The 10,692-nt window shown below is 41.3% G+C and overlaps 1 protein-coding gene across 1 annotated transcript; it reads left to right on the forward strand.

Annotated features, from left to right (window-relative positions):
• Positions 1-5,455: 5,455 nt before the first annotated feature.
• On the forward strand, positions 5,456-9,602 carry LOC117290973 (selenoprotein M-like). The gene is made up of 4 exons (XM_033772563.1): positions 5,456-5,638; positions 6,482-6,552; positions 7,845-7,923; positions 8,312-9,602. Exons 1-4 carry the CDS (start codon positions 5,519-5,521, stop codon positions 8,489-8,491), a joined length of 450 nt encoding a protein of 149 aa, XP_033628454.1. The 5' UTR covers positions 5,456-5,518; the 3' UTR covers positions 8,492-9,602.
• The last annotated feature ends 1,090 nt before the right edge of the window (positions 9,603-10,692 follow it).

The following is a 10,692-nucleotide window of genomic DNA, read 5'->3' on the forward strand; positions in this document are numbered from 1 at the left end:
GGTTGCTTATGTCAGTACACTGTCGGTTCTCTGGTGGTATTTCACAAATTGCATATGTCTGTCCGCTAGCTTTTCTTGAGCGGCAGGCCTCTGGTGGTATGCGACTGATTGCCAGTGTCGGTCCGCTGTCTGGGGCATGACTTTGGTGGTATGTCACTGGTTGCTGATATCAATCCGCTGTAATTTCTTTAGCAGCAGGCCTCTGGTGTTCTTTCACAAGTTGCCGATGTCTGTCGCTACTTTTTCTTAAGCGTCAGGCCTTTAGTGGGATGGCTGATTAACTAAGTCGATGCGCTGTCTGTTCTTGTGCAACATGACTCCAGTGGTGTGTCACTGGCTGCTGAGTGATCCGCTGTTGGTTCTGAGCGCCAGGCCTCTGTTGGTATTTCACAAGTTGCCGATGTCTTTCTCACAAATTGCATATGTCTGTCCGCTACCTTTCCTTGAGCGGCAGGCCTCTGGGGGTATGCAAATGATTACCGATGTCGGTCGACTCTCTGTTTTTGTGCGGCATGACTCTGGTGGTATGTCACTGCTTGCTGATGTCAATCCGCTGTCGGTTCTTGAGCGGCAGGCCTCTGCGGGTATGCGGCTGATTGCCGATGTTGGTCTGCTGTCCTCTGATGTCTGTTCTTGAGCAGCAGGCCTCTGGTTGTATGTCACTGATTGCTTAAGTCCATCTGCTGTCTGTTCTTGAGTGGCAGAACTCTGGTGGTATCTGACCATTGCCGATGTCAGTCCACTGTCTTTTCTCGAGTGGTATGCTCTGGGGGTATACTACTGGTTGTCGATGTCATCCAGTCCACTGTCTTTTCTCAGGCCTCTGGGGGTTTGTCACTGGTTGCTGATGCCTAACCGCTGTCTTTTCGTTAAGCGTCAGGACTCTGGTGGTGTGTCACTGTTTGCCGATATTGGTCCGCTGTCTGTTCTTGAGTGGCAGCACTCTGGTGGTAAGCGGCTGATTGCCGGTGTTGGTCAGCTGTTAGTTCTTGAGCAGCAGGACTCTGGTGGTGTGTCACTGTTTGCTGATGTTGGTCTGCTGTCCGTTCTTGAGCAGCAGGTCTCTGGTGGTATTTCACAAGTTGCAGATGTCTGTCTGCTGTATTTTTTTAAACAGCAGGCCTCTGGTGGTCTACAGCTGGTTGCCTATGTCGGTCTGCTGTCTGTTCTTGAGCAGTAGGCCTCTGGTGGTATGTCACTGGTTGCCTGTGATCCGCTGTCGGTTCTTGAGCAGTAGGCCTCTGGTTGTATGTCACAAGTTCCCGATGCCTGGTCGCTTTCTTTTTTTTAAGCTGCAGGACTCTGGTGATGTGTCACTTTTTGCTGATGTTGGTCCGATGTCTGTTCTTGAGCGGCAGGGCTCTTGTGGTATGCAACAGACTGCCGATGATGGTCCGCTGTCTGTTCTTGTGCAGCAGGCCTCTTGTGGTATTTCACAAGTTGCCAATGTCGATCCGCTGTCAGTTCTTGAGCGGCAGGCCTCTGGTGGTATTTCACAAGTTGCCGATGTCCATTCGCTATTATTTCTTGAGCAGCAGGCCAGGGGTATGCGTCTGATTGTTGATGTCGGTCGGCTGTCCGCTGATGTCTGTTCTTGAGCAGTAGGCGTCTGGTGGTATGTCACAAGTTGCCGTTGTCGGTCCGCTGTCTGTTCTTGTGCCCCATGACTCTGGCGGTATGTCACTGGTTGCTAATGTCCATCCACTGTCGGTTCTTGGGTGACAGGAATCTGGTGGTATTTAACGAGTTGTCGCTATCTGTCCGCTATCTTTTCTTGAGCGGCAACTGATTGCTGATGTCGCTCTACTGTCTGCTGATGTCTGTTCTTGAGCAGTAGGCCCCTGGTTTGTCAATGGTTGCTGATGTCGGTCCGCTGTCAGTTCTTGAGTGGCAGGCCTGTTGCATAATGCAACCTTTGCTGATGTCTGTCTGCTATCTTTGCCGATGTCAGCTCTACTGTCCGCTGATGTCTGTTCTCGAGTAGCAGGCCTCTTGTGGAATGTAACAAGTTGCCGAAGTCTGTCCGCTACCTTTTCTTGAGCAGCAGGCCTCTGGGGGTATGCAGCCGTTTGCCAATGTCTGTCTGCTGATTGCTGATGTCTGTTCTTGAGCAGTAGGTCTCTGGTGGTATGTCACTTGTAGCCGATGCTGATCTGTTGTCTGCTGATGTCATTTTTTTAGCGGCAGGCCTCCGGTTGTATGCGACTGTTGCCGATGTCAGGCCTGTGGGGGTATGTCACAAGTTGCTGATGCCTTTCCCCTGTCTCTTTTTGAGCGGCAGGGCTCTGGTGGTGTGTCACTGGTTGCCGATGTTGGTCCGCAGTCTGTTCTAGAATGGCAGTACTAAGGTGGTGTGTCACTAGTTGCTGAAGTTTGTCTACTGTTGGTTCTTGAGCAGCAGGCCTCTTGTGGTATTTCACAAGTTGCTGATGTCTGTCCACTGTCTTTTCTTGAGCAGTAGGCCTCTGGTGGTGTGTCACTGGTTGCTGATGTCGGTCCGCTGTCTGTTCTTGAGTGGGAGGAATCTGTTGGTGTTTCACTGGTTGCCGATGTCGGTTCGCTGTAGGTTCTTGAGCAGTAGGCCTCTGGTGGTATGCGGCTGGTCACCAATGTTCGATCCACTGTCGGTTCTTGAGCGAGAGTTCTATGGACCGTGCTATTTGGCTGGTTGGGGATGTTGATCCACTGTGTGTTCCCATGAGCAGAGATAGCATCCCTTACATGTCAAATGAAGTATACAGGTGGCATACGTCCATCGCACGGCCTCTACATTTTGTCTTCCTGCAGCACTTTTTCTTTGCTTCATAGTTGAGTCTGACATCTTTTCTCAGAAGGTGTTTAAAATCAGGGCAAAAATATTTGCACTACTGCATCGCTTTCATAGAGAATATGTGCGGAGCAACTCCATTCTCCAGTTGTGTCCAATGTGGTGATAAAGAGGCCCCACTGAGATTAGTCTCATTCTTGAGGAATTGCTTGGACAATTTGTCTTTTGTTTAAGCCACAATGACCTTTACATTTCCAAAAACAATAGGCTTTTGGAGGATCCAAAGACCTGTCCACAAAGAGTTACTGCCCGGACATTTATTTTATAGCCATAATGAACTTAATATTTAAATGAGACAGTTGAAAAAATAGGCTTCTCCCTAGATCACCAATACACAAACCAAGTTTGGAGTTGATATACCATGTCCTTTTTTGAGTTATTGTTCGGACAACATTTCTTTTGTTTTAGCCGAAGTTACATTAATAATATTTATCTAAGGGGTCCAAAAATAATAGGCTTCTGAAGAATCTCAAGACCAATCTACAAATCAAGTTTGAAGTTGATATGCCAAGTCCTTTTTGAGTTATTGTTCAGACAACATTTCTTTTGTTTTAGCCAAAATTACTTTACTAATATTTAACTGAGGGGCCCAAAAACAATAGGCTTCTGGGGGATCCCTAGACCAATCCACAAATCAAGTTTGAAGTTGATTATACCAAAGTCCTTTTGGAGTTAATGGCCGGACAACATTTGTATTGTTTTAGCCAAAATGACCCTAATATTTAACTGAATGAGGGGTCTGAAAACAAAAGGCTCCTCTGAGGGATCCCTCGACCAATCAACAAACCAAGTTTGGAGTTGATATGTCATGTCCTTTTTGAGTTATTGCTCGGACAACATTTCTAATGTGTTCATAATGACCTTAATAGTTAACTGAGGGGTCCAAAACAATTTAGGCTTCTGTGGGATCCCTAGACCACCAATCCACAAATCAAGTTTGACGTAGATACGCCAAGTCCTTTTGAAGTTATTGCTCAGACAATGTAACTTCTGTTTAAGCAAAAATTACCTTAATGTTTTATTGAGGGGTCCAAAAACACTAGGCTTCTGGGGATCCCTAGACCAATCCAGCTCCGACAAGCACAGCCGGCCGCACACAGAAGGACAAGGCAAACACTTATGCCCCTTCAACTTGCTTCGAAGCAGGGCATAAAAAGGACTGAATAATTACAAAAGTTGTATTCCTACAAATATAATAAAAACCATATTTCATTTCAAGTTAGATAACAGAGTAGTTTATAAATTTTGTAACAAGCAGTACAAGTACAACTTCACTTACCCCAAACATGAATTCTCTCACAGAAGGCTGCCCCGGTGCTAAACAGATCAGGTTTTCACTATCTTTTTCTCATGCAGTTCAGATGTGAGATCATGAAAGAAATGAATACAAATACAAAGGACTGTTATACTGGGTATGCCTTGACTCTTACAACATGCTCGAGTACAGATGCTTGTTGATGCCTTCATCAATGTTTTTTTTTACCAACCCCCTTGGCAGTAAATTGACAAAATCCTTCCAAAACCAGACATAGGACACAAGCACATTACTTTGTGTTTGTCATACTTATTGATCCACTAGCAAACACTATTTTCATTTGTTGGGAATACTAAATAAGCTATTCACAAGTTCATACAATAACATGTTTTACCTTATGTACACATGTATGGATAAAATGGTAGGCCCCGGCCACAGGTGCCCCACTAAAACACCACTTGTTTTATCTCTGCATTTGATTAAATCGTATTGGTACTTTTTACAACAAAATAATAATAATTGGCACTCAAACTTAATTCTGCCACAACTTGTTTTGTTATGAAAGGAAGATAGCGATATAACTTTCCATATCCTGCCACCACTTCTTTACTTATTTTTACAAAAAGGGATATCTCATTAGTGAGGTTAATTATCGCATGAAAAATGGTGGCGTAATGCGGAAACTTTCAAGACGAATTGTAGAGTCAATCTGGCAGTGAAAAAAATAAAAGTAAATAGAAAAGAATGCTCGCAGTCATGTGCGCCAGTAAATGCAATATGACCGTATGAGGGCGTATGCAGCAGCACCAAACAACAATTAAAATGGCAATTTACAAAATTTTTATACCACAAATTCTTGGATAAATACGGCACGTTGGTCCTGAAATACGTAGCCTTCACAATCTCCATGAATGGAACAACCTGCCGTTGCTCCGAAATATGCACTTTAACAGAAATAAGCATGAGAAAATACAAGAGCAAATCTACCTTCCGAGCCCCGCGAAATTCGAGTCCTCTGCCGGTTGCCATGTTGGATATTAAGAAAACAACAAGGCGCAGGCGCGCGCGCCTGGTTAAACTTATTTGCATACCTACATTATTTTCTAGACATGAAAAACGGGCGCTCTGTCACTTCCTGTTCACGTGCGATTGCTTTTAAAAGGCAATTATATGAAGAGTCCGTGGAAAAAACAGTTGATTTTGTCCGCATTCAGCGCAACGTTTGATTTAAAAAAAAATGTATTTAATTTTAATAATAAATCCCCATAACACGGCCCCTCACTCACAAAGCTTTCACTTTTTCGTCAATAGAGGGCGTGTACACTGCGACGTGTACATCGTGTGTTATCAAAACATTACATTTACACTACAGCACTTGTCGAGACAGGTGTACATTCACTGGGTGCTAAAAACAAGGTGTTTTTTATGAGCAAAAGATGGCCAAATTAGTTCTTTTGACATTCCTTGGCCTCTGTGCCTCGGTGGTTGTTGCAGAGGATGCAGGAACAGATGGTGCTCGTTCAGAGGAGAGGTTGGTGTATTCAGCTCGTGTAGAGGTATGTGTGTGTATTAATGTGTCGTTTTGTGGTCGCCAAATTCAGTTCAGGGTCCCTTTGTTGTTGTCTAGACAGTGCTGCACCGGCCCCACTTGATTGCTCAATTCCTGCCATTGGCAATGCATACATGGTTTGTTTGTGGGCCGTGATATACAAAATGATTGATAACCTTTATTTCTAGAAACTTCTTTGCTCCCACACGGGGGAGCCTTAGATAGTTTCATACCTTATAACTCAACAATAAACCCCTATCATTCACGTCTGGGCATCTAGCCGCGAGTGACTGCGATCTTTCATGGCCAGGAGTTTATTGTCAGTTTTGAACATGGATTGGATCAGGTTCTACCTCCATGGTTTGCACCTGTTGAGTGTTGATTACTTGCTTGGGTGTTTGTATTTATAATCATATGGAATTTAGTACAAAAAGTTCTCAGAAAACCCTGGAGACTACAATGATACAAAGCAAATTTTGATTGTTTAATGACAAACTTTGTGGGATGTGGCGGGGGGGGGGGGGGGGGGGGGGGGGAGAGGGGGTTGAGTAATAATGTAATACTATGATAATTATTTCATTCTGTTCAGATCTGCAACATCCGTTTGTGTTTTTGAGAAGTGCACAGTCCAATATAGAAGCCATGGATTCCCACTTGACCATGAACAAGGGGGCGGGGGACGTTGGGCGGGTAAACATGGGTGGGGCTCAGTGCAAGATCATCAAAGCGACATGGACAGGGTTGGGCTGCATGGAATGGGCGGGATGATAAAAGAACAGTTTCTTGTGAAATCACATTATAATTTAACGTTTCTTTTTAAAGAAGTTTCCTCTCTTCTTTCTATCTGCAGAGCTGCAGTGGATGACAGCTGAACCGAATGCCTGAAGTCAAGGCATTTGTAACCAGTGATCTGCCCATGTAGTATCCTTTGAAGATGGAATCATTATAATCTAACAGTGCTTCTAGAAATATAAAATACTGTTCATTATGGAATAAACTATAACTCTGTAAGAGTGTTGTCTATAAGCCTAGTTGTCTGCACACTATGTACTTCAAAACTTGGATTGCAGTCAAGACTCAAGACCACTAATTTGGTGGTGTACCCTAAGTAGGGCAGAAGCAGGGTCATCAACCACATTAGCCTGATAGCCAACCTTTCACTCCCTCCAAGAATTGTCTCTCATGGGAACCCTTGATTTTATATTGCTACTTCTATTGTCAGTGTAACATCTGGTTGTGGTAATCAGCAACTCATTCTGTCTTTTCCCTGCCAGAAATCTACACTACCTATTACAATTTACCGCCAGGTGTGGTCTGCAATTACACAGCATGAACACACTAGGCCTACATGTTGTGCTTTTGTCCATTAGTAATACAGCTTTGTATCACTGAAATGGACCACATGTTACAGTTACCATATAGCATGGATTACCAATGACCCTGATGAAGCTACACAATCAATGTTGGCATTTCAAATCAATAGACACTGTTTTCATCTTGTTTTATATTAAAAAAATGATAGGCACGGTTGGTAAAATTATTATGAAAGTCAGGCATGTTCAAAGAAACTTGGGTTCTCACACAAATTAACTGCAGAGAGACTTCCATCTGTCCTGGAATTACACAGAGTGCACAGATGACTGTTTTACTCTACCCTAGCCATTCTATCATGACCACGGCCCAATTTCATGGCTCTGCTTACCGCTGAATTCTGCGCTTACAATCGGGATTCCCCTCATACGCAGAATTTCTGCACGAGCCTTGTAAGCGTAGAATGCCTGGTAACGTGGAGTACGCACGCGCAAAAGCCAAATTTCGCCCCTAACCCATGAAATACGCTTGCCGTAAGCACAGAATTCCCTGCTTCCGTGAGCGCCGATTCTGTGCTTACGGTAAGCAGAGCCATAAAATTGGGCCCTTGTCTGTAATGACACAACTAATCAACAATTGTACTGAAGTGGACTGATCTGTTAGTATTAAGCTCCCTCTTAATGCATTAACCAATTACAAATGTACAACTAAAAACAGGCCCCCAAAGGTCATGCAAGTTTAAATTACATTACAAAATGTTTAAAACCGGTTTCTCTCATCCGGGTCACTTCATTATGTCTATAGCGCACACAGCACAGAAAGACAGCTGGTGTATGAAATTTTATATTGGAACAGTCCGCTGAATGTTGTGTAATTCAATTTCCTTGACTGTTTTCCTTTAGCCATAATGTTGCCTTCAAACATATTTCAGGAGCAGATCCGGATTTACTTTTGCTTGACAAAGATGGCTTCACAATAGAGGTGAGACCACTGGAGAGCACAACTGACCAACTACTAGAATTTATGAAAGATTTGTCGGCAGTTTCTTTCTACTTGAAAATTATGTTTTTTTTAGTTAAGTTCACATTTATTAAAACACAACTTTTCAGAAGATTTGAGCTGTAAAAAATGTTCTTAAAAAATGTGTGTTCGAGCATTGTGAATTTACTTATTTGGACTGAAATTGTTCCAATGAAAGTGAAAGCTGTTTATCAGGAAAATATTTGTATTTCAATTTCAAAGTGCCTTTTTGAAATAAAAGCTTCTGCAACAGCCACATAAAATGTTTATTCTTATCTTATTTTAAGTTACTGTTTACAGTATATATTTGTGCTGTCTGTTTAATGGTGTTTCTTCTTTCTGTCTGCAGTCTATTCCACTTAAAGGTAAAAAGCGAACAGAAATCAACACACTTCTTGAAGACTTGGGTTTCTATCACAAAAACTCTAGAGATGAGGAGGTCCCTGAACAATTCCGAGAAGGCCCCTACATTCCTGTTACCAAAACAACTGAAGAGCCACAACCAGAAGAGAAAAAGGACGAACTTTAATTTAAATTTTTCATTGTATTTTTGTTTTCCCCTTTATGGATGTCGTTATTTTAACCCTTTAGAGAACAAAGAAGCAGCAACTGCAAAAGTCTTTGCTTATTACATAACTCGCTTATTACATAACTATTGCACTAACAGGCACCTATAGTGATTGAAGCAGTTCCATTGACTAGAGACTAATGTCACAGTATTGTTTTCTGCCGAACGACTCTATATGTACCATACCCAACATTTCATCAAACTGTTCAGCACTGAAATTAGCTGAAAAAAACTTGCTTAGCAAGAACAGGTTACCCGTTAAAATGCTATGCACTGTACGTTGGTTGGAACAGTTACCAGCTTATATTGTGCTAGACAATATTTCCTGCTTGACAGCTTGATAAAAGCACTCATCTGCCGTCAATGCAAAACAAAAAAATCTTGCAGTTGCATTTATTTTATCAGGTTATTTCTACTGAATTTAAAGCTCGTAAGTTTGAATTTATATTGCGCAAACTTGTCTCGAAAGGGTTGTAAGGAAAAAGTCCATACATTTTTGTTAAATATTGCTCGGTCTTTTGGAAACTGCAACTCTAAATATCAGTGTGTGGAGTATTTATATATTTCAGTAATAAAAACTATTTTTATGTCTAATTTATCATAAAAAACTTGACACATGCAAGATATTTTCTGTCAAATTCGATACATGTTTGTAGAAAACTGAAAAGTTCCATTTTGAGCACTTTATCAATACTAGATGAATTGATTAATTTTTAGTGCAAAACATGTACAACGAACCTTGCATCGATTCGGTGGCAACCTTCAATAGGTCTTGACCGCCCATAATTTTTTTTATTTTTCACTGTTTTTGTTTTCATGAGTTGTAATGATTTTTTTAATGGCTTGTTCGTGTCGGTTTTTTGCACATGCACTCTGTGGATTTGGAATAATTTCAGCACATGACGTCACTTTCTTAAACTGAGAATCAGAGGGAAAGTGACCGAGAAATTTATCTGAAAAATTACAAATTCAGAGGGAACATCAAAAGGCGACCAGACTGGCTCTTTTTAGTTTCGCAATATTATGTTATTTTTGGGGGTCTCATTTTGAAAATTAAAGAAAGTGACTTAAATGAAGGTGTAATTGGTCTCGTTTGTTTAGCCTTAAGGCAGTGGACACTATTGTGGTAATTGTCAAAGACCAGTCTTCTCACTTGGTATAGCTTAACATTATGCATAAAATGAAAATTTGTCGATGAAGTTGGGAGAAAAAACACCCTTGTTACACAAAGTCGTGTGGTTTCAGATGCTTGCCATTTCAAAACCTCAAATTCTAAATCTGAGGTATCAAAATCAAATTTGTGGAAAATTGCTTCTTTCTCGAAAACTGCGTTACTTCAGAGGGAGCCGTTTCTCACAATGTTTTATACTATCAACCTCTCCCTATAACTCATTACCGTGTAAGGTTTCATGCTAATAATTATTTTGAGTAATTACCAATAGTGTCCACTGCCTTTAAGTTGTAATTGAACAAATAGTAAGAATTGAGAAATACCCTAATCTGGTCCATGTTTGCATTAACACCACGGGTCATTTTTGTTAGTGAGCAGTGAGCACTGAGCAGTTTGCAACAGATAATTCCTTCTTTTGAGTACAATCAATAATTAACATAATGGAAAAAAATAGGGCATTGCTCATAACTTGCTAAAAACATTAAAAAACCACCCCCTCTATTGACCAGACAAATTTACATATAAGATGATGTGTTGGTACTTATTTGAAAACACAATGCTCTGTCACAATTGGTGAGGGGGACTATCCCATTACTTTGAAGAAGCTATGATCATTCTCAGCAAGATGTATTTCCCATCTGCTCTATACAAAGGGACTTATTAGAACAACGATGATGTTTTTTTCTTTTGTCAATACCATTTTTTAAGACTTGTTTGTTGATCCACTCATTGTTTAGATAAATTGTTTCTAGTGTATCATACTAAGTATCAGTAAAAATTGTTAGTTGTAAAAAGTAAATGCGAGTCGCAGTTCAACAAAAAAACACGTTTGAATTAAAAACATCAATTCAACTTGTAGTTTGTGCAAACAAAACATTAAAATTAAAAGTTAGGGCTCCTTTCTCCATACATTAATAAAGTATCCATCCCAGTGGCGGGAATAATTGGTGAAGCCACTGTCCTTCGGGACATGGTATATGCAAGATTAGGG

The sequence above is a fragment of the Asterias rubens genome, chromosome 5 (genome assembly GCF_902459465.1).
Source record: "Asterias rubens chromosome 5, eAstRub1.3, whole genome shotgun sequence".
NCBI lineage: Eukaryota > Metazoa > Echinodermata > Asteroidea > Forcipulatida > Asteriidae > Asterias > Asterias rubens.